Source organism: Gracilinanus agilis, chromosome 5 (assembly GCF_016433145.1).
Source record: "Gracilinanus agilis isolate LMUSP501 chromosome 5, AgileGrace, whole genome shotgun sequence".
Lineage (NCBI taxonomy): Eukaryota > Metazoa > Chordata > Mammalia > Didelphimorphia > Didelphidae > Gracilinanus > Gracilinanus agilis.
Window position 1 is genome coordinate 13,246,262 of NC_058134.1, and position 27,641 is coordinate 13,273,902.

A 27,641-nucleotide genomic window follows, 5' to 3' on the forward strand; every position below is an offset into this window, starting at 1 on the left:
ACCAAGCAGTGTGCTAAGTGCTGAAACTAAGAAAGGGAAAACAGACCCTGCTCTCAAAGGGCTCGTTTCTAACTGGAGGAGGTGATGCACGCAGGAGGCAGGCTGTACGTGTCATACATATGTGTGCCTGTACATACATGTGCGTGTATATATCCAAGCCCTGTGATTTCATTGAGCAGATTTCACCTGCTGCACTTGGCATCCTAGAGAGTTGGTGTCCACATTTGGGGCGACTTATCTTGGGGATTCCCTTCGTGTATGCCCTAGCCTCGAAGGGAAGGACTGGAGGGCTGGTTAGGTCCCATCCACCTCTCAAGTTCTCTGATTTCCTCTGAGATCCTGTTAGATTTGCCCAGGGTTCCCAGAGCCATTTTGCTTCTGTTGCCCTGCTTCGGTTCAATTCTGGAAGACAAAATACCCGTTCAAGGATAGCACATCATTTCCTTTAAAAAAATCTTTACCTTTCATCTTAGAATCATTATTGTCTCTTAGTTCCAGGGCAGAAGAATGGCAAGGGCAAGCCCATGGGGAGTGTGACTTTCCTAGTCCTCCAACTACGCCCAGCACATGACCTCTAAAATCATTACCATATGGGGCAACTGGGTGGCTCAGTGGATTGAGAGCCAGATCTAGAGAGGGAAGGTCCTGGGTTCAAATCTGGCCTCAGAGACATGTCCTGGCTGTGTGACCCTGGGCAAGTCACTTAACCCTCATTGCCTAGCTAGCCCTTACTGCTCTTCTGCCTTGGAATGAATACAGAGTGTTGATTCTAAGGTGGAAGGTAAGGGTTTAAAAAAATCATTACCATAATTGCTAATTCAAGTCTTAATCTATAGGACCTCCCTAAGCCTCTTTCCTCTGAATGGAGGGCTGCAGGGTGTATATTATTAATTCTTTCCTCAGTGTTTAGGTGCTTAACCAATGTTTACTGGATTAGATTGGATAAATGACTTGTCCATGGTCACCTAGTTAGTGAGTTTCTGAGAGTGTTCTTAAACCCAAATCATCCTGAGCCCAAGCCTGGCACTTTATCAAATTTTGAAAACTCTTTTTTAAATTAAATTACATTAAATTCTATTTTAATTTAGATTTTATTTAATTAATTAATTTAGAATATTTTTCCATAGCTACATGATTCATGTTCTTTCTCTCCCCTCCTTCTATCCTCTCCCTATAGCCAGCCTGCAATTCCACTGGGTTTTCATGTGTCATTGATCAAGACTCATTTTCATATTATTGATATTTGCACTAGTGTGATCGTTTAAAGTCTACATCAAGCAGTTGTTTTTCTTCTGTGTTTCTGCTCCCACAGTTCTTCCTCTGAATGTGGCTAGTTTTATTTCTCATAAATCCCTCAGAATTGTCCTGGGTCATTGCATTGCTGCTAGTACAGAAGTCCATTACATTTGGTTTTACCACAGTGTATCCCTCTCTGTGTACAATGTTCTCCTGGTTCTGCTCCTTTCACTCTGCATCACTTCCTGGAGGTCTTTCCAGTTCACATGGAATTCCTCCAGTTTATTATTCCTTTGAGCACAATAGTATTCCATCACCAGCATATACCACAGTTTGTTCAGCCATTCCCCAATTGAAGGACATTCTCTCATTTTCCAGTTTTTTGCCACCACAAGAGCGCAGCTATAAATATTTTTGTACAAGTCTTTTTACCTATCATCTCTTTGGGGTACAAACACAGCAGTGGTATGGCTGGATCAAAGGGCAAACATTCTTTTAGAGCTCTTTGGGCATAGTTCCAAAATTTTGAAAACTCCTAAGTGCTCTGAGGATAGATTTCTTTCATGTGAGTCTTCTCTCTACTGCTCCCTTTGAGATAACATGCTTTCTTAGTGATTCACTGTGGTTGAATGATTCCTTGTCCTCTGGCTGAGCACATACCCAAATTGTTCCCAACAGATTAAGCTGGTCCCCTCTAGTGACAAATTTAGTGTCCTTCTTGGTCTGAACCTCCACTTTGAGAAACCTACTGGGGAATCAGAGGAGGATTTCAACATATGTAGATATGTTCTCTTCCATCAGAATGTGGGCTTTTCCATTGAGTTGGGATGGGCTTCCTTGGCACTTCTGGACATGCCATGTGTATATTGGTCATCTTCCTAATCTGCCTCTTGATGGAAATCAGACCCTATCTAGGAAACCTCACTCTTTGATAAGTAACTTTTCACCTCTTTTGCCTGAAGTCAGGCCGCCTTCCTGACCATTTTCAAACCAGAACATTCCCAAATATCCCCTGTGCCTTGGCCCTCTCCAGCTCCCCTTTCTTTTTTCCCCCATTAGAATGTAAACTCCTCTAGGACTTGGGTCCTCTTGTTTTTATTTGTAGCCTCAGCATTTATCACAGTATAAGGACTTAATTTTTTTTCATTCATTCATTCATTCATTCATTCATTCATTCATTCATAATCTGTTTTATGTGCACTTTCCATGTAGCAGGCCTACGTGTTAAAACATGATGCTTTTGATGGTCACATCAGCCTTCTGGCCTTGACTGAATCTTCAGATATAACTCACATTGGTATTATATAGCAAAAGATCTTCGGAAGGTACCTCCTATGTCTGGGTATAGATGGAAGCAGGAGATTTTTACATTATAATGAGAAAAGTTCCCTTTCCTTGTTCCCAAATGTGATGATGGTTCTTGGATCTGTGCCCACAACTCTGATAACCTTCCTTGAAATACTTTTAATAGTTTGTAAGTCATATTTCTAAATAGCAGGGAGAGCTTGTCCTTTCATTTCAGGGGAAGCTTATTACTACCTCCGAGAAGCATCGTAGTGAAAAGGTAACTTCTTAGTTGTATTCAGAATGGTTTTTAAAGCATTATTTTATAGTTTATAAATTCTAAATTCTTTACAGAAAAATGCCATCATGAAAACGTTGTTGTTTAGTTGTTTCAATCATGTCTGGGGTTTTCTTGGCAGATACTGAAGTAGTTTACCACTTCCTTCCCTAGTTCGCTTTAGAGATGAGGAAACCGAGGCCAAAAGGGTCAAGTGACTTGGCCAGGTCACTCAGCTAGTAAGTGCCTGAAGCTGGATTTGAACTCCAGAAGATGAGTCTTCCTGATTTAGGTCTGCTGCTCTATCCACTGTACCATCTAGATGTCCTTAAAAGTGTATTAACGACTAGTAACGAGAAAAGCAATTCACATTTCACAGTCTCAGAGCTCAATCAGTTCACAGAAGAAATCCTTACTGTAACATAACTGACAAGTGTCTATCAGGTTTTGCTTTATCAGCCAATCAGTAAGCACTTATTAAGCACCCACTATTTGGTAGGCACTCTGTAAAAGGCAAAAATGTAGCACTTCCTGTATGCAGGGAGCAAATATTTTACTAGGGGGCATAATCCATCAACAGACATTCATTAAGTAACTCCTCTGAGCCAGGCAATATACTAGGGACTCTGGATACAAAGACAAAAAAAAAATAATCCTTGGCTTCAAAGACATTACATTGTAGAAAGAGGAATGACTCCTCTCTATTTAATATGTATAAAATAGACTCAAGAATACATATGAAGGGAAGGGTGGTGGATATGTAGACAGGGATATTTGAGCTGAATACTGAAGAAAATTTAAGATTTCATAGGTAGAGATGAGTTGGAGTGCATTCCAAGAATGGGGTACAGCCTTATGCAAAGGTCCAGAAGTTGGAGATGGAAAGTGGTATATGGTACTTTGGGCCTGTAAGCCTACTTTGCTCACAACTCCTTGAAGAAGGTAGAAGTATCATTATGACTATTTCCCATTTTCATACCATGCCTACCGTGTGCCAAACATCGGGTGGGATGAAAGAAATACTTTTAAAAGTCTCAGCCTCACAAAAGATTAGATTCTATTGGTTTGGAAGAAGAAATCTATGGAGTTGAAAATTTAGTATCATAAATCTAGAGCTTGAAGGGACCTAAAGGCCACTTGGCCTAATCATTTTGTTTTACAGAAGAAGAATATGAGACCCAGGCAGGTTAAATGATTTGCCCAAGATGACCCAGATTTGTACAGATGAGTGTCAGAGTGAGCATTCCTTTTCTTCTATGGATTGGACTGCATGGCTGCTGAGGTTCCTTTCCATTTTAAAATGCTGTGACTATGGAGATAAATAAGAAATAAACATTATTTACTATTTGTTAAAAAAATTAAGTACTTAATCCAGTGAAGTCCAATCATAACTACTTTGTTACATAACCTGATGTTCCATGGGTCATCATCACACCTTGCCAAATGTAATACAGCAAGCAGGAAAAAAAAAACTCACTTTATTCTAATGTGGTTAGCTTATAAGGTGGGAGTGCTCAGCTCATTCCCTCCTGTCTATCTTATAAAAGTTCCACCAAATACACAGGTAATGGGAAAATTTCCCTCCCACCTCAATCTATCAATCAGCCATCATTTCTTGTTTACTATATGCCAGGGGCTGGGTGAGATGTGGAATACAAAGTCTAAAACAGATCTGCAGGAGTTTTCCTTTAACTCCACAACAACAGGTAAATGTCTTAGTCAACTGGAAAGGATTCTAAGGTCTTGACCACTGGATGAAGGAATTAACACTGCAGAGGAACCTCAAGTGATTGGATGGGAGAATCAGCCTTGCCCTTTGGGTTGGCATATAGAAACAGCAAGATGGGATGTCCAGGTTCAGGAATGCTTTGTGGAGGCAGACACCCTTTTCCTGTACTAGAGGGCAGCAAAGGGGATGGGTGGTGAGTGGGCTTTTCCTCTTCTTCCCTGCTCTTGTGCCATCTCTCTGCCAACAATGTCCCCCTAGAGAGTCTCCTGCCTTGGGGCCCTGCTGTCCTGATTAGGGGTTGTCTCTCCTGGATTATAATTTCAGAAAAGCCCCAGCCATGCTTCAGTTCTAGTACTACTCTCTGAAGATCTCACTAACCCTTGCACCCTGCTCACCATTCCTCTCTATACATCCTTCTCACTTTAGAATGTAAGTTTCTTTGTTGTTTTTTTTAAACCCTTAACTTCTGTGTATTGGCTCCTAGATGGAAGAGTGGTAAAGGTGGGCAATGGGGGTCAAGTGACTTGCCCAGGGTCACACAGCTGGGAAGTTTCTGAGGCTGGATTTGAACCCAGGACCTCTCATCTCTAGGTCTGACTCTCAATCCACTGAGCTACCCAGCTGCTCCGCCTAATAAGTATTTAATAAATTCATTCATTCATTCATCTTGCCATTCATTGGCCATTTTAACAAAACTAAGGTAGGAGACAATACATACAACTAGGAACAGAGTTATACACCCGAGGACAGACATGAATACAGAGAGATAATCACTCTAGGGAAGAAGACGCTTCAAGGAACATGATCCCTTAAAGTAGAGAAGAAAGCCATCTTTGGACTCAAGAAAGGAGGAGATTCTGGAACCCAGCTGAGCAGCCCATTCAGCAGAAATATCCCCACAAAGAAGGACTGTGTGAGGACCCCACAAAAAGAAAAGACTCCAAGGCCATATAACTCTAGGAAGTGTCGTGAGTTACCCTGCACCATCACAGATCCTAAATGTGCACCTCAGAACTATTATATTTATATATAGTTTGAGTCCACTCCTCCCATAGAGACTCTGCATATATATGTGGCATATGGGAGGAATGTTTGGTGCTTACTGTTCTTACTAACATATCTTAGTAAATGCCTTTGCTAAAACCTAAGTATGGCTACTGGCTGATTGTTAACAAGACGTGTCACAGCTGAAGCCTCCAAATGTGTTGTCTCTCCCATTAGAATGTGAGTTCATTGAGAGCAGAAATTGAAATTGAAATTTACTTTTCAATGATATCCTCAGAGCTTTACACATAGTAAACACTCTATAAATGTTTTTTTTTTCATTCATACATTTAGTCATTCATTCTTTCATGTCAGTGGGGGCTCTTGAGGAAGTGAAGGAGAAAAATCCATCCATAAGGTTATCTCCTAGAACTTAAGGTAGCAGCTACTCTTTGGCAACCCAATCTAGTGAGGAGAGTGCAAGTTGAGAAGAGTCGTCGAGATGTGAGCCACAGATAATGCTATTCTTGGACTAGGGTGGCATCAAACACACTGGACTGGTTTCTTAATTCCACATCTTTCATGTGTATAGAATAAGGAAAGAACTCCCCGATGATGTCACAAATTTAATACATGTAGGAAAATGTAGGATTGAGAAGCTGTGACCAAAAATATTGGCCAAAATTTAAGAAAAATCATAGGCTTCTTAAGGGCAAGTTTGGTAACATTTTATGCCTCTTGTAGTTTCTAGCCCCTTGTGGTTCTGTGATGGTGATGTGGTTACTTGTAGGCTCCACTAATAGAACTCAAACTCTGTTAGATCCTTTCAAACTGGAAAGGCTTTGAATTCAGGTGATGAGGTGCCGTGGCCACAGCAAGGTAGATTTTGTGAGTCACAGGAATTCTCAAAGACTCCCTGAGAAGTAACAGCCAGGTGGTGCCAGGTTTAGGGGATACAGAACCCAGATCCGCAATATCAATAGACTTTGGAAACATTGCAATCAATACAAAAACGTCTAACCTAGGACCATGTTGGCAAACCTTTGATACGTGTGCCGGAGGAGCTGCTCCCTTCCCCCTCTCCATCACACCTGAGGACATTTCTACATCACCCACCCTTCTGCCCAGCAGCCCACTGGAGGTGCTTCCTCTCTCCCTGTCTGAGGTAGCGGGGCGGCTCACATGCAGCTTGAGGGTGCAGTTTGGGCACTTGTTCTCTAAAAGGTTCATCATTGCTGACCTGGGGGGGATAACTAGGATGAAGATGCACAAACCCCAACTAAGGACTGTCACCTGTTGTAATTCTTAGCATTTCCACGGCACCATTCCTGGTCTCTAGTCATGCACTTTTATTTTTCCTAGGAATTGCCTGAAAGATGGAACACTACCAAAAAGAATGCTGTGGCCATGAGACACGAAGTTGCCCCCCTCCAGAACGCAGAGGTCACTGTCATCAGGAGAAAGTGTGTTTTGTTTGATGTAAGCGAGACCACATCCTTGTAGTCGAAGTGTTTTGACAAGACTGTTTTATGTATTTATTTAAAGTTGACTTTTCTTTCAAAAATCATTTATGGATTTTTTGTTGTTGTTGTTGGGGGAGGCAGGTGGTATTTTACACTGTACTTAACTTATCAATAGCTTCCCTTCCCCTGAAGCAATTTCCTTTGTAATAAAGAAAAATAGTAAAAATAAATGGTTACAGTGTATGCAACATTTTACGCCCAGAATCCACCACTTTCCTATTAGAAGTAGAGAGGTGGTGACAAAATATTTAAACCGATGTTCCAATTCTAATTTATTGAATGAAACTCTTTTTCTAGAATAATTTTATTTTTCTTTCTTCTGGATTAGGGGAAACAGGTGGCATTCAGAGAGAGATTCAGAAGAAAAGCCCCTTTCTGCTTTAATGCTGATAAGCCCTATGAAGTCCTTGATGAGGTAACTGGTCCTACAGCTGTGAGGGGATTGGGATTAGGGTTTAATTGAAACAAGTCTGTGTGTATCGAGTTTGGGCATCAGAGCTGAAGGATCAAAGATCTGCAGCCAGCAGGGCCAGGAGAGGCCATCTAGCCTAACTCCCCGTAGAGAAGTCGTTAAGTTCTTGCCCAGAATCCCATGTCAGAGGCAGGATTCAAACTTGTGTCCTCCAGCTTCCACGCGTGCGCCGTATCCACTGCTTTAAGTTGCCCTTATTTATGGCATCCTTCAACAAGCAGATAGAGCTTCCAACATCTGCACCCCTTCCCGGGAGGTTAGAATTCAGACTTCAAAGGTTCCTAGAGTTAATCATTCAATCCAAACCCATCATTTACAGGCGGTCGTAAGGTCCACAGAAAGGAAGTTATTCATGCATCAATTTAACGCAAAACCGCATCTCCCATCCTGCTCTGTGGGTCTCTCCTCATCACCTGGAAGGCCAACAGATAGATGTCATGTTCACCACTATTATATTGTCTTTTTGAACTCCTTCTGTGGCGTGCTACAAGTAGGAGTATGCTGGTAAATGTTTAACAACCAGCTTTCCAGAAAACCATGGAGCACTTTACATTCATCTACATTGTTAATATTTTCCCAGCACTTTCTTAAATCAAGATATTGAAGAAATGAAGCCCTGATTTGTAGTTTTTGCCACTTTTCAAGGTCTAAATACTCACATTGAAAATTTAGCAATCATCTCTCAAAGCCTGGCTCAAGCTGGCTCTAAAAATGCAGTGTATTCTGTTATTACTACTAGTGAAAGTACCTAATAGGAGTTAATCAACAAGCATTTATTATGCACTTTTTGTCTGGTACTCTGCTAGCTAACTTTCTACAAAGAAAGTTAATGACAAAATAGAGAAGACAACAAGTCAACAACATAAGTATATACAAGGTATTACAATGTAAATGAAAATAAAAAAATCAAATGTAAAATGAAAAATAATTTTTAGAGGGAAGGCACCGTCGACGGGTATTAAGGGTAATTGTCAAAGGTAGAAAGTCATGTTTTAGTTGTTGAGATTTGAAGGAAGTCAAGGAAGCCCTGGAAGGAGGAGGGATGAGGAGAGAAAGGCCAGATCTGAGGGATAGACAGAGGAGAATTGGAGTCAAGAGGGGAGCAAGATGAAAGAAGCCTGGGAAAGTAGGAAGGGCTTTGAAACCCAAACAGAGGATTTTGTATTTGATCCTGGAGGCCATCGGGAGTCACTGGAGTTTATTGAAAGGTCAGTGGAGGAGATATGATCAAACCTGCACTTGGAGAAAATCCCCTTAGTGGTTAAATGGAGGATGACTGGAGTGGGGAGAGACTGGAGGCAGGCGGGCTCTGCAGCTCCTGTTACAATAGTTTAGGCATGAGGAGAAGGAGCACCTGCACTGCACCAGAATGGGAGCAGAACAGAGGGAATTTTCTATTTCTTTAAAGTTTGAAAACATATTCAAGCAATCCCCAAATAGCCAAGTACAGTAGCTGGCTACTGGATTCCTCTACAGCCCGCCTGAAATATCTTCCATTTAATTTGTAGGAAATAGAGCCAAGCCAGTTCTTGATTCCATGTACTTCTGCAGTAGAAATAAGTAGAAGAATTTCTTTAATAATCCATAAATGTTTTCTGGTCAAGAGTTTGATGCCAAACTTGATATGAGTAATTTCTGAACTAACTTGATATTTCTTTAATCAGCCCTTTAGGGTTGTAGGTGTTACAGTGGACAAAGTGTCAGGCTAGGAGTCAGGAAGGACTTTGTTCAAATCATATTTCAGATCCTTAGCAGCTTTGTGCCCCTGGGCATTTTACTTGCTGGTTAATCTGACTGGCCCTCTGTTTCCTCCTCTGTAAAATAAGGGGGTTGGACATGATGGCCTTTAAGGTCCCATCAAGCACTGAATGTTTGATTCTATGGACTTGAGATTTCATTGATGACAAAAAATCCCAATGCAGAGCGACATCTATTTTGAAATTTGTAGTCTTGGAAAATTCCTGGTGCAGAAAGAAGTTAGGAACTTCCCCTTGATCACTCAGCCAGCATTTGCCAGAAGCAGAATTTGAACCTATATCTTGAATTCTTGTTCTCATTCCTCTTCACCCTGTGGAGTCTGATGACTTGACATAGTTCCACGGATAAACTGAAGTGATCAATGATTTATGAACAATTTATATTTTACTTCAGAAAATTTTTTAGGTGCATTGGAATTTCTAGAAATACAGAACACCCCAATAGAGTAATATCCCTTCATTGGGCAGGTCTGCTTCGGAAGCTTGATCACTGTCCAATTTTCACTGGTTTTGCTCCATTTATTGTCTGCCCTGGCTATTCTGGAAGGGAACTTCATCACCACTTAAACCAGTGCAAGGCACTGACAAGCCAAAAGCAAGGCTGGTTTTTCTTTTTAAACTTTCTAGTTTCTACCTTTTGTTGGAAGAAGATGTTGCTTTTTTAAAAGCCCTCTCTTCTAGTTATTACTCAATAAATCATACATAACATGTTTCTAAAAGTGCCCAGCTGGATTTGCTATAATTATCCTGGGATATATTTATTTTAGAGTCTCTTTCAGAAGGTGGTCAGTAGATTATTTTATTTTCTATTTTCTCCTGTTGTTTGAGGATTTTTTTTATCCTGGGACTCCATTCTAGGAGCATAGGGCCACAACCAGTAGGCAATGGGACACACAGTCGCTCAGGGTCACCCAGCTGTGAAGTGTCTGAGCCCGGATTTGAACCTAGGACCTTTCGTCTCTAGGCCTGGCTCTCAATCCACTGAGCTAGCCCAGCTGCCCCTACTTAAGGTTGCAGTTTCTTTAGCAGATGTAGTTTTTACAGGGTGGGGTTGCTAGCCCCACGCCCAACCCTCCTCCTTTTTCATCCGGGCTAGGGACCATCCTTGGCCCAGGAGTGGTAAGGGTGGGCAATAGGGGTCAAGTGACTTGCCCAAGGTCACACAGCTGGAATTGTCCGAGGCCGGACTTGAACCTAGGACCTCCAGTCTCTAGGCCTGGCTCTCAACCCACTGAGCCATCCAGCTGCCCCCTTGTTTGAGGATATCAAGGTAGTATTCCCTGATGATTTTATTGTATTCAGGCTATTTTTTGGATCATAGCTTTCAGGTATTTTGATGATTCTTAGATTGTCTTTCTTGGATCTGTTTTCTTGGTCAGTTGTTTTTCCAATGAGGTATTTCGTATTTCCTTCTATTTTTCATTCTTATGATTTTCTCTTATTGTTTCCTGATGCCTAATAGAATAATTAGCTTCCAATTGCTCAATTCTACTTTTTAGGAAGTTGTGTTCTTCCTTGATCCTTTGTATCTCTTTTTCCATTTGGCACATTCTAGTTTGTAAGAAGTTGTTTTCTTCCATGAATTTCTCCCCAGTTGTTGATTTTTCTATTATTTCTTTTGTTATTTGAGTTTTAAATTTCTTTTCTAGTTCTTCCAAGAGTTCTTTGTTGGCTTGACATCTTTTCTCACTTTCCTTTGGAACTTCACTTGTTTTCCTTTTTGCTATTGTTTTTTTTTATGAGTTTATACTTGATCTTCCCTGACACTAAAGTAACTTTCTAAGGTTAGGTTTTTTCTTTGTCTTTTGCTCATTTTTTCTGGTTATTATTTTTCCTCCTCTTTACCTTGTCTTTCTGTTGGGGTTTTGCTCTACTCTTAAAGTTAGAGGATATACTGTTTCAACCTTGCAGTGTAGCCTTCTCTGGTCTGGTGTAGATCTTTGGTCCTTCAGGGGGTGGTGGCCCAGCTAGCTTCCTATGGGGAGGCTTGTAGCTATTTTGTCCAGCTGGATTCTGCTCCCCGTTTGGTCCTTTTACTACCTCAGGCCATATAGAAGCACTTTGAGGTGGTCCCTATTCTTTCAGTTCTCTCTGCAGCCGCACTCCCTGAGCTACTCTCCCTTCTCACCCCAATGAGAAGTATCCCTTTTGGTTTCCTTTTTTTTGAAGTGGCTTATTTTCTACTTTTGTGTGTTTGGAGGATTTGGGAGAGCTGAGAGTCCCCTACTTAACCATCTTAGCTCCCAGCCAAAAAGTTATTAATTATGTTGAAATTGAAACGAAAGAAAGCAGATGACATGCCATAAAACATCTGAAGTCAAGCTTTTGCTTCATTTTAAATTGATGTGGGCAGATGGCCTGCCCTGTAGTGCTAAAAACTAAGAGATTTCAGAAGCACCAGGATCCTCCTTTGCCTATGACAGACACATACTTTGTTTTCATCAAACTCACTCTGCTAATATATGGTTGGATTCCTTTTTAATGACTTTACTATTATTTTGAGTTAGTGTCAACTTGGATAGAAGGCTCTGGTAGAATGTCCCAGGGATCTTTCCTTAATACCTCATTGTTCAACTTTTTAGTTTTTTTTATCGATGAGATAAAGAAGGTAAAAATTGCCCTGCATGCTGATCACATGAACAGATGATAGCATTTGGCTTCATTTTGTAAAATGAAATTGAGCAAGGATGAATGTGAAGGTCCAACTTCAGTTTAAAAATGATTCACGAATATAGTATAGAGAAAGAATGGCTTTCTAGAATTTGAGTCAGGAAGAACCAAGTTCAAATTCTGCTTCAAACCCTTACTAGTTATGTGACTTTGGGCAAATCACTTAATCTCTCAGCCTGAGTTTCCTCTTCTTTAAAAATGGGGATAAAATGGCATCTTTATCATATGATTGTTGTGAAAATCAAATGAGATAACATCTATATGTGGTGGTGGTGGTAGTAATGGTAGTGGTAGAGATGGTGGTGGTAGCAGTAGTAGTAAGTAGTAGCAATGGTGGTAATGGTAGTATTCTATGACTAAATTTCCCTTCCTATTGAATATTATTTTCAATTCTGGGCATTGCATTTTGGAAGGGACATTGACAATAACATTCCCAGAGAATTCCGCATTGTACTATATTCTCACTTATGATGTTTTTGTGTTGTGTTACTTAAAGTACAACTGAGTGCTACTCTTGCTGAGTGATACTTTTAAAATCAACTTATAATGTTTTTCTTTTAAATAATTTAAATAATGTATTAAAAGATTTGCTACGTTCTTAAGTATGATTTTTTTTAAACCTTTACCTTCTATCTTGGAGTCAATACTGTATATTGGCTCCAAGGCAGAAGAGTGGTAAGGGTGGGCAATGGGGGTCAAGTGACTTGCCCAGGGTCACACAGCTGGGAAGTGTCTGAGGCTGGATTTGAACCTAGGACCTCCTATCTCTAGGCCTGGTTCTCAATCCACTGAGCTACCCAGCTGCCCCCCCTTAAGTATGATTTTTTGTCATCCCATGGAAACAATTCTTTTTTTCAGTAAAATTTTAATTGTACAGTGAAAATCAGGGGGGAAATAGTCAACTCCATGAGAGTACTTAGGTAAGGAAGCTGTCAGTCTTACGACACTATATTTGATAATGCGGCCCCCTCTTCTTTTATCATTAAAGGTGGCAGGGTGAAGTCCACCTGGCCACTACTTGACTCGTGAACTAATTACTATGTGGAACTTTTAGATGCTGGATATTTTCCTACCTGGGCTAGAGCATTAAGCAGCCTGAGTAGGCACACCTGTTTCAAGTGATTTGTTGACAGGTAGGATGAGTGAAATGTATTTTCCTCCCAAGGCAAATGAAGAGCTGGAGGCATTAGAAGAAGAAATGTTGCAGATGCAAGAATCGACAAGTCTTTTCGAAGTGGCCCTTCCAGACTTTAAACAAATCAAACAGTGTCGCAGGGAAATTCGATTGCTCAAGGGACTCTGGGATCTGATTATTTATATACAAGTAAGATTTTGCTTTTTAAAAGCATGTTTTACATCTTTTTGGCTGCTTTGGTGTGTATTTGTATGTAGGAGCTCTTAAGTCTGCTTGGTTTTTTATGACATTAATAAATTATGTGGCTGACTTTTTTTTTAGAATTCACAAGCTTTTCTTTAAAAAAAAAAAAGCCAATCTCTGAGTTGTTCACACCCTCTCTACCAGGAAAACCTTCAGTTAAACCCATCATGGAGTTCCATTTCAACATTTACACCACATTGTAAAGGAATTCCTGGTTTGAACTCTAAAACCTTTTTTACTTAATTTTAATATACTTAAAAATTAAACAAAGATGTTCATTGTTATTGAACTTGTCACAAGGGATGGCACTATTGTGAATGGGGATAGGAGAAAGATGTGTTAGTGAGAAGTTATGGGATAAATTAACATCAAGAAAACATTAAAAACATCTGAAAGAAACCAGAAATAAGTTAGGGACCCATAAACAAAGAGAACCACAATATGGCTGACTGCCTTGGGAAATGGAATAGATGCTTTTGAAAACCAACCATAACTAACAGACTTCCCCTGAGTTGGGTCCAATTCTCTTTTTTATTATTTGTTATATGTGTTTTGGTGGTTATTAAGTCACTAATAAAAACAATTTTACAAGGTCTTGCACCATGTTCATAGGCCCTATAAAAATGTCCTTTGACTTGAGTCAGGAAGCATTTATTAAATGCCTGCTATATGTCAGGCAGTGTGCTAAGTGCAATTGTACATTGACTATGTTCCAGAGACCTAGGAGAGCAACAAGAGACCTCAGAGAACAATGGAACCAGTGGAGTACTAGATGGATCATGGTCCAGAGACCTAGAATCTGATCATGATGCTTAAGAGCAGAGGATGACCAGTGATGGCTTTGGAAGCAGGATTTTGTTTCATTCTAGGATCAGAAAATACTAGGGTTTTAGTTGGTCAATAAGAATTTCTTAAGAGACATCGAGTGCGGTTACCAAGAAGGCAAAAAATACTCCCTTCTATCAAGGAGCTTAATATGTCAATAACTAGGTACATACAAGACATAGACAGGTTTTCTGGGAGATACTCTGAGAGGGATGGTGCCTGCAGTTGGGGGGGACCCAGAGAGATCTCTGTCAGAAGGTGAGATTTCAACTGAGTCTTGAAGGAATCTAGGGAGTTTTAAAAAGTCATGGGAATATTATTTTTCCAGATGTAATCTTAACTAACTCTGTGCTAGATAAATGATAACATCAATATGTGTATGTAACTTTTCACCATGATTAGAAATTGATGCATCAGATTGTTTTGAAGGTACATTTGACCCATGCCAACAACTTTTTGTTCTAGAGTTAGGGGGGATTTGACAAGGGCAGTTAATATTAAAAAAATTGGATTTCCACAGGCCAATGGTGCCACTGTGTATCATCAATTTATGCGTTATGTGGCTGAGACTCACTTTCACCAAATGTTGTTGACACTTTTATCTGCTCCTCCGGTTTCAGAGAAGCATCGATAATTGGACTAAAACCCAGTGGAGACAGATTAATGTGGAACAGATGGATGGAGAGCTGAGAAGGTTTGCCAAGGCAAGTTCTGAAGCTGTCTACTTCCACAATTTATCTTTCTCAATACCGCCTCTTTCCTGTCTTCCCCTACTCGGGCTCCAGTGGGATTTTGGCACATGGGCTTGCTAAGCTCAAACATGACCATCTGAGATGATATTTCTTCACTATCAGCCAGTCATACTCCTAATCAGAACTATCAGTCCATGAATGGTTTGGGTCAATAATTCTGTAGTTCATGAGTTACGAGTTACCCCTGAGAATATAAGCCTTCCTTCTTATAGTTGTTGAGGAGGGTGAAAGTGGCTGGAGATATGATGTGGTAGCTGTTGGCCTCTTCTCTTGGAAGCAACAGCTAAACTACATATGGGGCAATTCTGTTAGTTCTAGAGTCACTAATGAAAGCATTTCTTCTCTGGCGAGCACAGGGAACCATCTAAATTCCATTCAAATAAACAAGCATCTATTAGGCACCCACTGAAAGCAGAACACTATGCTAAAGACTGAGAGTACGAAGGAAAAATAAAAGTTCTTGCGTGCATAGAAGTAACATTCTACTGGGAAGTGGGTACCCTACGTACACCGATAAACTGAAATTACAGTGTGATGGTAGTAATGAAGAGATTAATCAATGAAAAAGCAGAGGAAAATCTACTTTAAAGATAGATAGTACCAATTGAAAGGGATTCTAGATCTAGACCTAGAAGGAAGCTCAAGAGGACATAGTCTAATTCACTCATTTTACAGAAGAGAAAAATGTCTCAGTCATTAAGGGACTTGCCAAGGTCACAAAGATCATAGGATCAGAGATGTACATCTAGGAAAGACCTCAAAGGCCATCTAGTCCAGTCCTCTCATTTTACAGATAAAGAATCTGACTCCTAGAGAGATTAAGTGACTTGCTAAAGTCATGAAAATAGTAAATGTCAGAGTGGAGATTTAAACTCCCAAACCAGGGACTTTTCCTACTGGACCACTGAGGCAGTTCTTTTCATAAATATTTACCTAAACCTGGAATATGTTAGCACTGAGGTTTGGGGTAGGAATCAAATGATTGAAGCATCCTTAATTCTCCACTTCCCTTACGTCCATTGACATTACTGACTTAGGAAGCAAATGCCTTCTCATATAAAAGTGGCAGATTAGCTCAAACAAAGTAACAACCCCCCTCCACCCAAAGATTACAGATTCAGTATCCCAAAGTCCAAGAAGTAGAAAGGACTACAGGATCGCCAAATCCAACTCACAGCTGAACAAGACTCCTCTTTCCAATATCCCAGGTCAGTGGTCACTCAGCCTTATTCTGAAGCCCTACAGGGAGGGTGGACGTGCTCACTCCCAGGCAGCCTGTTTCATGGTGATGATTAGACAACCCCTCACTGCTGCCTCATAACTTCCACCATCTCGTCACTACTTCTGCCTACTGGGAGCAAGCAAAAAAATCACTTGGAAAAACCTTTTATATTGGTTAACTTTTAATAAATAAGCAATATTTATTCATTTTGTCTTTCCTCTAATTTGGGGAAAATACCCTTGTAACAAATAAGTACAAGCAGAATCAGGCAGAAGAAAATCCCCACACTGGCTACATCCAAAAAATGGTGTCCCAGTCCGCTCCTTGAGTCCATCAACCCTCTGCCTGCCTGTAAGTCGGTGGCATGCTTCATCTCAGCAGGTCGATCATTGCATGCAACATTCTGAAACCTTTGAAAGGTGCCCATTGTTCATCACTGTGTGGTCAGTTCTCCTGGTTCTGCTCACTTCCTTCTGCAGCATTTCATACACATCTTCCCAGGTTTCTCTGAAACTTTCCTTTTCAACATTTCTTTCCCTGCAAATGTGTAGCATAACTTCTTCAGCCATAGCCCAAATGATGGGCACTCCTAGCACCAGACTAATCTCTCTTCCACAAAAGGAGAGTAATTTTATCCCTCTGGTTCCCCAAATCTTCTCTTCTCCATGCTATCCATTTCCAGTTTTTCATCAAGTGGCATAAATTGGAGACCTTCCGCCAGTGAGTCCATTGGCATTTCTTACGTACTTCCTATGTGCCAGGGACAGTGCTAAGTGCTAGGGTATAAAGAAAGACAAGCTCAGCACCTGCTCTCAGGGAGCTTACAGTCTAATGGGGGAGATAACATGGCAATAATTAGGGACAAAGAAGATTATATGTAAGCTCATTGGAAAACAAATATAGAAGGAAGGAAGACATACATATTGAAGGGGGAAACTTGCTTTACTGCTTCCGAATGGTCCCTAGTTTACCAACTCTTCTTAAGATATGGTGCCCAGAGCTGGCCACCTTGAGTTTCTATGGTATTTCTTTGATTGGGAACAAGGGGCAAAAAGAATAATAATGATGATGATGATGATGATGATGATGATGATGATAAACTCAGTTGACCAATTCTAAGACATTCCAAGAAATGATCATAATCCCTAACCAAGACATTTCGTTGCTCTTATAGGCTGGTATATCCTTGCCCTAAAGTTAGGACACTTCCTTCTTTAGGTGTGGGGATAATAATAACAAAAACTAGAATTTATATAGTGGTCTATAGTTTTTAAAGTACTTTAAATCATCCTCTCATTTGATTCTCACAATAACCTTGGGAGCTGGGTGCTAGTATTATCTTCATTTTGCAGATGAGAAAACTGAGGCAAATGATGGTTAAGTGAATTGCCCAAGATCATACAGCTATAGAGAGTCTGAGACTGGATTTGAACTCAGGTCTTCCTGATACCAGGACCCCCCTGCTTTAGCCACTTGACCACAAAATATAGAGAAATGGTTTAACCATTTACAACAATTTTTTTTATTCCTTAGGACATATGGTCACTTGATAAGGACGTCCGCTTCTGGGATGCTTACTTGGGGCTAGAACTAACAGTGAAGAACCTGCTGGCATCTCTGAGGGCAGTAACGGAGTTACAGAACCCAGCCATCAGGGAGAGACACTGGCACCAACTGATGGAGATCACAGGGGTCAGTATCTTATAAATTTATCTTGTTCAGGAGCATAAAGGTAGCACTGGAGTATCACTTGAGAGCTACCTTCTGGCATTATTAAATGAGGAAGGTCCCCCTGTCATACTGACCAGTGGCCATAAAAAGAGAGCTCTGGTCATGGAAAATGGAACTTGGGGAAAGGCAGAAGTCGGAGGTGATCACTTTTATCACTCAGTCAGTAAGGATGCTTACTAGAGAACTGTTTCTTGTATCACATAGTCGTTTTATTGTTTAAATATGCTAAATTGTGCACATCTCTAAGTCATTTGAAGTTCCTTTTTGTTGGTCTTCCAAATTTCATGGTTGTTTCCCTCCCTCAGTTTTATTAATGGCTTTTATTTTTTCTGTAACAATCAGCTCTTGGAACACTGCTCACTCCCACCTAGAACGGAACCTGTCCTCTTAACAAAGAACCGTTAAGCAAAAATACACACAGTACAGTGACATCATTTAATAGTTTATGCCACATCCTGCCCTATTAGTCCCGTAGCTCTTCCTGAGAGAGGAACAGCAGATTTCATTATCTGTTTATCACAGTCTGTGTTTGTATGTGGTTCTGATGGTTCTTGAAGAAAGAAAAGGAACCAAGCCCACACATAGCTTCAATCTGAAAGCCTGGGAGGCTAATACCCCTTGGAATTCCAAATGGATGAGTGTTGTATATTGTGGCAGAAGTCAGAGAGCAGATTTCTTGCTCTTAAGTTGAGAACCAAAAATCAAGATGATATATAGGCATGTTTAGGAAGAGACGTCCCTGGGAAAAGATCAGGCACTTTGCAATGGTCAGCAGAAGAGGTCTTTAACAGGAATAATGAGTGGTCCAGGCTCCAACCAGCTTTTGTGCCCAAAGAACCTCTGTGTCCGTGTGTGCGCGCGCGTGTGTGTGTGTGTGTGTGTGTGTGTGTGTGTGTGTGTGTGTTTTGTGCAAGAAAATTGTATAGTGCAGAAATTCTAAGGTTAATGTTTTTAATTTAATTTTTATTTTATTTTGAATATTTTCCCATAGTTACATTTTTCATGTTCTTTCCCTTTCTCCCAAACCCCCGCCTCACCCCCTGTAGCCGACCCACAATTCCACTGGGTTCTAATGCTTTTTAAAGAATCCTAATTTCACCAAATGAAATTAAAGAAATGAATGGAAATCTTGTTAAATCCCTCCCATAATTTTAGAAGAAAAAACAAGTGATCTAGTCCCCGTGTTAATGAGATTTAAATTGGATCTTATCTGGTGACCTAGGTGATTCTTCTGTAAAATGTAGACCAAGTAGATGAGAGAAGTACAGTGTTAAAGGAAAGGGGGGAAAAAACAACATGCTGACTGTCCCGAGTTGGGTTCTGTCCAAGTTAATGCCTCTAACTCCGTGTCTCTCAAAGTGGGCAGCAAAGGAACCCAGAAACCCCTCAAGTTTCTTTCTTTTTATTTTTAATGAGCCTGATGTTGTTTGGCAGTAATTAGGCATCAAAAAGAATCATTTTAGAGGATTTTACTATCAAGGTTCTACCAAAATTTCACATAGACCAAAAGGTGATACCATTATGAGAATGCTTAAGAATTGCATTAGAATCTCTAGCCCTCCCACATATCTAGGGACTAAGGATGAGCTCAGTATCAGTCTGAAGTTTAGAGGAAGGCATTGTGATGGAGGAGAGCAAGCCTTGGGCTGGGAACTAAGGGACCGGGTTGCTAGTCGTGTACCTCAAGGTATGTGGCTTTAGGCCTCAGTTTCTTACTCTGGGAAATGAGTCAATACATGATCTCTCAAGTCCTTTCATTCTCTCTCTTTGTTTTTATACATTTTAAAGGAGGTTTAATTAATTGCTTTGACCTTTTGTTCAGCTACCTCTAAGGGCAGCTAAGTGGTGCAGTAGATAGAGCAAGAAGGAAATGGTAAACCACTCCAGCATCATTGCCAGGAAAACCCTAAATGGGGTCACACAGAATCAGACACAACTGAACATCAACAACAAATAAACTAACTTTTAAAAAAGTTTTCATTGGTTCCTTTTTTATACCCAACATGTTATTTCCTTTGATGAATATGACCTCCACTCTACCTCCCCAAAGAGCAGCTGTCCCTTGTACCAAAGAAAACCAGGTAAAACTGAAAGATGTGGCCACTCGTCCTTCTAGCATGCACCACTGGGCATCCAGAGTCCCTCACTCTTGCACCACATTCTCCATTCTCCAGCACCACAATTGATCGGTGGATCCAATCCATGCTCACTTGCTACTTAGTGCTGCTTCTCGTTACATCATTATATTCATCTTGTAGACTTATCTTCCTGGTTTGGCGTTCTTCCTTTGGTAAATTCTTGTCTCTTCCTATTTCTCTCTGAATTCTTCATATTTTAACACAATATTTGCATTATTTTGTCACAATTTGCCCACTTATTGCCCAGTCAATAGCACTTCCTTTGTTTAATTTTTTTTTGCCATCAGAACATACAGTGAGGGATATTTCATCATATGTGAGACCTTTTCATTGCTGACCTTACAGTATATGGCCCATGAGTATCAGTGCTAAGTCAAAGGATATTTTTACCTGTATATGTTTTATATATTCGTGTGTGTATTGTAGCTAAGCAACTTTTATCACACAGCCCTATATTGTTTCGTAGGAATGATGTGACAAATTCAGAGCTCCATCAACAGTTTATTAGAATGTGTGTCTTCAGTCATTCAGTCAACAGACATTGTAATGCATCTACATCTGTATACCAGGCACTGCCTTTCCATAGCCTCACCAGCACGGGCTAGTTTCATCTTTCTTGCCTCTGCTAATTTGATGGACATGAGGCAAAGTCTTGGAGTTGTTCTAATATGTATTTTTCTTATTAATGAAGGAGTCTCTTGCTGTCTTTCCAAGCTTCTAACACTCTACTCTCTTCTACCCACTCTATGATCCCCTATACTGGTCTACATGCTATTCCTTAAACCCAAAATCCCATCCTTCAATGCTGCGCTCTTCTGCTTGACATGTGGCCAAAGTCTTTCAATGGTCCAGTAAATGCCCAACCAACATTTCCCCCATTCTCTCCTTTTCCCTTTCTAACTTTAACTTCTTTAGCTTCCTTCAAGACCAAGTTCTGTGGGAGGTCTTCCCCAGTCCCTCTAGCTGCTTCTGTATCCAGTGTACTGTATACTATCCATCATCTGTACCTCATTAATTCATATTGTCTCCCTCATTAGAATGTGAGTTCTAAAGGCTTTAAAAGACTTCCCGTCCTTTGATCCAGCCATGCCACTGCTGAGTTTGTACCCCAAAGAGATAATAAGGGAAAAGACTTGTACAAAAATGGTTACAGCCATGCTCTTTGTGGTGGCAAAATGGAAAATGAGGGAGTGTTCCTTGATTGGAGAATGACTGAACATATCGTGGTATCTGATGGTGATGGAATATTATTGTCCTGAAAGGAATAATGAACTGGAGGAATTCCACGTGAACTGGAAAGACTTCCAGGAAGTGATGCAAAGTGAAAGGAGCAGAACCAGGAGAACATTGTACACAGAGACTGATACATTGTAGCACAAGCAATTGTAACTGACTTTTCTGCTAGCAACAATGCAGTGACCCAGGACACTCCTAAGGAACTCAGGAGAAAGAATGTATCCACAGCCAGAGAAAGAACTGTGGGAGCAGAAACGCAGAAGAAAAACATAGGATTGATCACGTGACTCGATGAGGACATGATTGGTGTTTTGATGTTACAGGATCGCTACTGCAGATATGAATAACATGGAAATAGGTTTTGAACAATGATACATGCATACCCAGGGGAACTGCTTGTCAGCTCTGGGAAGGGGGAGGGAAGAGGGGAGGGAAGAGGGGAGGGAAAAATCATGAATCATGTAACCATGGAAAAATATTATAAATAAATACATAAATAAAAAAGAATGTGAGCCCTTGCTAAACATAGTGCCTGGCACATAGTAGGTACTTAATAATGGTTTGACTGATTGCTCAATAAGAATATTTTTTTAATATGGCTGTTGATAATTGATGTATCTTCCTTTTGAAAATGACTCATTCCTCTACTTAATCAATTGAAGGATGCCTCTTAGTTGTTGAGCTACCTTCAAAAATATCGATTAGCAGGGCAGCTGGGTAGCTCAGTGGTTAGGAAGCCAGGGCTAGAGACGAGAGGTCCTGGGTTCAAATCTGACCTCAGACACTTCCTAGCTGTCTGACCCTGGGCAAGTCACTTCACCCCCATTGCCTAGCCCTTACCACTCTTCTGTCTTGGAACCAGTATGTAGTATTGATTCTAAGGTGGAAGATCAGGGCTTTAAAAATAAATAAGTAATAAGAACAAAACTATTAGTTTGGATTTTAGATTTCTCTTGTCGGTTTCTTCTTTTCTCTAGGTCAAGTTCTCAGTAAATGAGGGCACAGTTTTGGCAGATTTATTGGGGCTCCAGCTGCATAAAGTGGATGATGAAGTCCGAAATATCGTGGACATAGCTGTGAAGGAGTTAGGCACTGAAAAGGTAGGAATTTTGATTTGGAGGTCTCATGTTCCTGGCCGTGGCCTCTTTCTATTCAAAGAAAAATGCCAGCTTGGGGAAGGTGCCCATGGCATGATAAAAAATGCACTGGATTGAAGAGTGGGACTTAAATCCTGACTCTCTAGTTGTTAAACCGTGAGACATCTTGGACAAGTCTAGCAGTGTGCTGCCCTACCTCTTGTGGCTCTTGAGAAGAAAGCACTTTTTGTCAGTTTTCTTTTCCTTTCTTTTCCTTTCTTTTCTTCTTTTCTTTTCTTTTCTTTTCCTTTCCTTTCCCTTCCTTTCCCTTTCCTTTCCCTTTTCCTTTCCTTTCCTTTTCCTTTCCCCTTTCCTTTCCTTTCCTTTCCCTTCCTTTCCTTTCCNGACACCAGAAGCAGGATTTGAACCCAAGTCCTCTGAGTCCTTAGCCAAGTATTCATTCTACAATGATCTTTGAGGATTCCTTGGACTGAAAAAATTCATCTCTCAGCAGCCCAAACCCCAGCTAAACTTCCTTCATCTTAGCAAGGCTGGTCCTGCAATGCCAGGTAGCCAGCATGAACCATTCCAGCTCCGGATGCCCTCCTGTCAGAACCTGAGCTCTGCTGCTCCAGCCGAGGGGTCCCACCAAGATACATCATGAGAGGACCTTCCTGTGAGGTGGGGAGGGCAAGGACGTCCACAAACAAGTCTCGGCTCAGTAGCAATGGGCCCATGTCCTCACCAGCACCAGACTGGGAGCTGCAATCCCTGCTTTCCCCATATTCCCCCGGGGCCATTTCTTTCTTCCATTTTGAAGCAGAGCAAAATGTGGCTAAATGTTTTCTGCCCTGCGGATCTGTGGCTTAGTCAGCAGCCTCCGAAGACCACCTATTAATTCCCCCCTTTTTGGTTTGTTCATTTGGGTCAAAGCAACGACGGTGGGGGCTCCCCAGGAATGGTGGGAATGCCCAAGAGGCTCTTCAGGGAGAAAGCATCCAGCCTTGTTCCTGATGAGATCTGTGGTCTCCCTCGATCAACATGTGCTTATTAAGTGCCCAGGATGGATCAGGCACAAAAATAAAGTGATCCCCGCCCTCAGGGATCTCCTGATCTCTCAGAGACCTCAAGTATATAGAAAGTAGCTAGCCGGGCCTGGAGTCAGGAAGAATCACTTCTCTTCCTGAGTTCAACTCTGGCCTCAGACATTTACTAGTGGTGTGACCCTAGGCAAGTCACTTAACCCTGTTGGCCTCAGTTTCCTCATCTGCAAAATGAGTTGAAAAAGAAAATGGCAAACCACTCCAGTGGTGTGTGACCCTGGGCAAGTTACTCAAAATGGTTTGCCTCCGTTTTCCCCATCTGCCGAATGGTCCAGGGAAGGAAATGGCAGTCTATTTGCCAAGAAAACCCCAGATACAACTGAAACAAGGCAGCAGCAGGGATGTACACCACGGACATGAGTTCTGTTCGGAGAGGAGGGCTCCTAGCTGGGAGGATGGGGAAAGGCAGAGGGAGGAGGTGGGGCTGGGGCTGCCTGAGGGACGGGGGGTGCTCCAGGCATGGGGAGGCACGCACAGCCTCGAAGACAGGCAGAAGGGAGCAAGCTTGGCCAACACTTCAGGGCTGATGACTAATTTGGGTTCTTCCATGCAGGAATTAATGTTTGACACTGCAAAGACTAAGAATGTTTTGGAAGCAACGGGCCGACCCCATCTGTATGAAAAACTGAAGGACTTACAAGACAGGTTAGTTGGGCTGACTCGATCCTGTAGACGTTGTCATGGAGGGGTGGAAGATGCTTCTGTCCACCATACTGAGTCTCAGAAGCCTAACGGTGCTCCTCTGGGGTCAATACTATAATAAAAACTGAGGGCACTTCAGACCTAAGAAGTGAGTACTCCTGTCATCCCCACTGGACAGATAAGGAAAGTGAGGCAAACAGGGTGAAGTGACTTGTCCAAGGTCACACAGCTAGTCAGCGTCTGAGGCAGGATTTGAATTTCTGTCTTCCCGATTCCAAGTCTGGCACTCTGTAATCTGTACCACCAAGCTGCCCACATTTTACAGTGGGGAAACCGAGGTTCAGAGAGCCTAGGTGGCTACGCCGGTCTCACTGCTTATAGGTGTCAGGTATATACGCCAAATGCGGATCTTCCGTACTCTTCTTGACCTCCCTGAGGTGCCCTCTAGCAGGTACAGAGCACATGGAAACACATTGAAATATGAAATCCGGGGAACCCGTGGGAATTCCTGCTTGTGACATCCTAGGCTGAAGTTCTCGGGGTGATGCCTTGAGCAGCAAAGAGAACAAGCTGGTTCCTGGTTAGGCTGAGACAGGGGTGCTGCAGAAAGGAGGAAAGAAAAGGAAAAGTTTCAACAGGAGGAGCTGCTTTGTTTCAGAGCTCCCCCAACCTCCTTGTTCACCCATGGGGGCAGCTCAGGAAAGGCCTGTTGAATAAACCAGCCTGGAGACAGCACAGAAATGGAGGGAATTCTTAAACAGAAGCCATGTCCCGAGTTGAAGTAGACTCGTATGAAGAAGGAGGAGCGGCGAGGAGATTTCTGAACCAATTAATTATTTCTGATTAAATTCTATGGAAATGAGCTGGGCCTTGAGCCCATCCCCAGGGGCCAAGCCCAGGAACCAGATTGTTACCTTCTCAGAGTGAGCTTTTACCCCTGGGAAACTGGCAAATGCTTCTGGTCAAGGCTTGACTTTTATTTTTGTTATTTTATTATTTTTTTCTTGGCTGATTCTGTAGCCTTAAGAACATGATGGAGAAAACGTCAGTGATGCAGATTTGAAAGTGTGTCATGTGTCCATCTTCTTTTTAAAAGCTCCTTTTTTAACCCATTTTTCTTTCTTTTTTTTATAACAATTTTTATAAAACAAGCCTTTCCATACCAACAAAATCGCAGCTCTCTTACGTTCAGCTTACTTCTCATCCTTTCTGCATGATAGATCGCATGCACAGGTGTCCCCGCCATTCCCACCCTCCCCGCATCACAGACCTGTTGTCTGGGAGACCGACATGTGGATGCAAATTCAGTCTTTTGTGTTTCACCTTTCGGTCCGCCTTCCGGAGGGAACATTCCCAGTTTGTTCCTCCATAGAAAGATAGTTGTTAAGCATTTCTTAGCACACCCTGCTGGTGTTCTAGACCTACCTTGGATGTAAACCTGCTGTGTGCTCCTGGACAGGTCACTTAAATTCTCAAAGACTCAGCTGGTCCCTAAGACTCTAGTCGTGGGCAGACATCCGCCTGCTTTGGTTGTCCCTTCGTAGAGGTCTCGGCTGCCAACATAAGAATCGCTCTCCAAAAATATGGGGGGGAGGGAGAACGGGGCACCCTCCCAACGGTCAAGACCCATCCGGTGATTCCTCCTTTGTTTTTCAGGCTTATCCTTTGTGAAAAAGCTCTTGCCGAGTACCTGGAGACCAAGCGTTTAGCTTTTCCTCGATTCTATTTCGTCTCCTCTGCTCATTTGCTTGATATCCTGTCCAATGGAAATCAGCCAAAACGGGTAACGTCTCGGGGAATGAATGGCCAGCTGAGCCCCCCTGGGTCCAAATGGTCCCAAGTGGTAGCCCTTGGGTCTGCCTTGTTGAATTCAAAAGGGAGGGCATGTGTCACAGAGGAGCAAGAATCTAGGGGCTTCCATTTCTTCTTGGGTCTCATGGAGAGGCAAGCGGGGTATCTGGGAGTCAGGGAGACCTGTTTTTGTGTCCTGCCTCTGACACGTCCTGGCTGGGAGACTCTGGGCCAGTCACTTTCCTGATCTTTAAAGAACAACGTCCCAAGAAACCTGGCATCATCCCATCCAGCCCCCTCATTTTATAGATGAGGAAGTGGTGGGACTTTCCCAAGATCAGGGGTGACAATGCAGAGCCAGGATCCAGACTCATTTCAGATTTTTTCCTCGAAATCCTCTAAATCTAAATCTAAATTTTAAAAAGGTGCCCTCTCCTCTGAAGACAGGGCTAGGATTCAAACTCGGTCAATAGGCATTCATTAGGCACCTGCTGTGTGCTGGGTATTATGCTGGGCTCTGGGGATGCCAAGACAAGAATGAGTAAGACAGTCTCTCCCTTCAAGAGCCTTCATCCACTTGGCAAGACTCAACCCATTGCACAGAGAAGTAAATACAGCACATGCATATACATTCTATTTCCCTGTATACACATTTCTCTACATACATGTATAGAAACACGTCTGTATTTTCATGTACACACTGTGTATTTGTGCATGCACAGGCATGGGAATCATGTAGTGTCTCATAAATGTCCACATACACGCCCACACAATATACATACACGTGTGCCTGTTGTATGTTTGTGCACATGTATGTACAGAGGTGTGTGCTTGCACATGTTTTCCTTTATGTGCATGCATGCAATGTTACATGTATTTATAAATTGCAAAGTCACTGAGGGGGTGACGGGGAAAGTCCTCGTACAGAAGCCATATTGGATGCAGAGGCATGTCGGAAGGGGAGGAGATGGCAACGTCCGAGTGGGAGGAGGAAAGGACAAAAGGCTGATGTGGTTGGAACTATCGAGTAGACGAGGGGCTGGAGGAGTAACGGGACTGGCATGGCAGGCTGGATGCCGATGGTGAAGGGTTTTCAATACCAGATGGAGCAGAATAGGAGGCCATTGAAGGTTCTTGAGCAGAAGAGCGCCATGATCAATCCTGCACTTCATGAATACCGATTTGGTTTCAAATGAATCAAGAGCAAATCTCTGAGTCTAGGGGCAGAGGAAGAGATGGACAGGATGCCGGGATGGAGGGAGAGGGAGAATCCCTCCGTCCTTTCCCTTGGGTAGGCTGGGCTCCATCCAGGTCCTGGAGGACAGGGAGGAAGACACAATGGCCACTTTATTCCAGGTAATTGCTGGGCCTTCAATCAAGGCCATGGGGGAGAAAGAACTCTGAATTTGGAGTCAGGGGTCCTGGGTTGGACTTTGTGACTTTGGGTAAGTCATTTCTGAGCTTCAGGGATCTCAACAGCTCCTTCCAGGTCAGAATTCCCAAACCCCAAATCTCTAGGAGCCAGGGAAGGCCTTGGTCCCCACCAAAATCAAGGTGACTATCAGGTCTCTGCCAGGCCCCCTCCTCTGGGCTCTACCTGAACTGCCCCAACTGAGAAAGGAATCCTTTGGTGTCATAAATTCAGAAATGAAAGGAACCTGAGGCGCCATAAGGACAGGAAAGAGAATGGCTGGCCCTCTGAGGCTTGCAAAGCACATTGCTGATATTGTCATTTTATGGGAGATGGAGGGGCTATTATCAGCCCCATTTTTCAGATGAGGAAACTGAGGCTGAGAGAAGATCATTGACTTGTCC

General features: G+C 42.1%; 1 protein-coding gene across 1 annotated transcript in view; it reads left to right on the forward strand.

Moving 5' to 3' along the window:
* The window catches only part of DNAH11 (dynein axonemal heavy chain 11), a 306,168-nt gene that overhangs the window by 66,054 nt on the left and 212,473 nt on the right, over window positions 1–27,641 (forward strand). Inside the window, exons 15-22 of the mRNA XM_044678853.1 lie at window positions 6,873–6,989; window positions 7,362–7,448; window positions 13,098–13,256; window positions 14,756–14,839; window positions 17,643–17,801; window positions 22,192–22,314; window positions 23,947–24,038; window positions 25,692–25,818. Of these exons, the coding sequence (XP_044534788.1) occupies window positions 6,873–6,989; window positions 7,362–7,448; window positions 13,098–13,256; window positions 14,756–14,839; window positions 17,643–17,801; window positions 22,192–22,314; window positions 23,947–24,038; window positions 25,692–25,818 (948 nt within the window). The remainder of the gene's footprint in view (window positions 1–6,872; window positions 6,990–7,361; window positions 7,449–13,097; window positions 13,257–14,755; window positions 14,840–17,642; window positions 17,802–22,191; window positions 22,315–23,946; window positions 24,039–25,691; window positions 25,819–27,641) is intronic.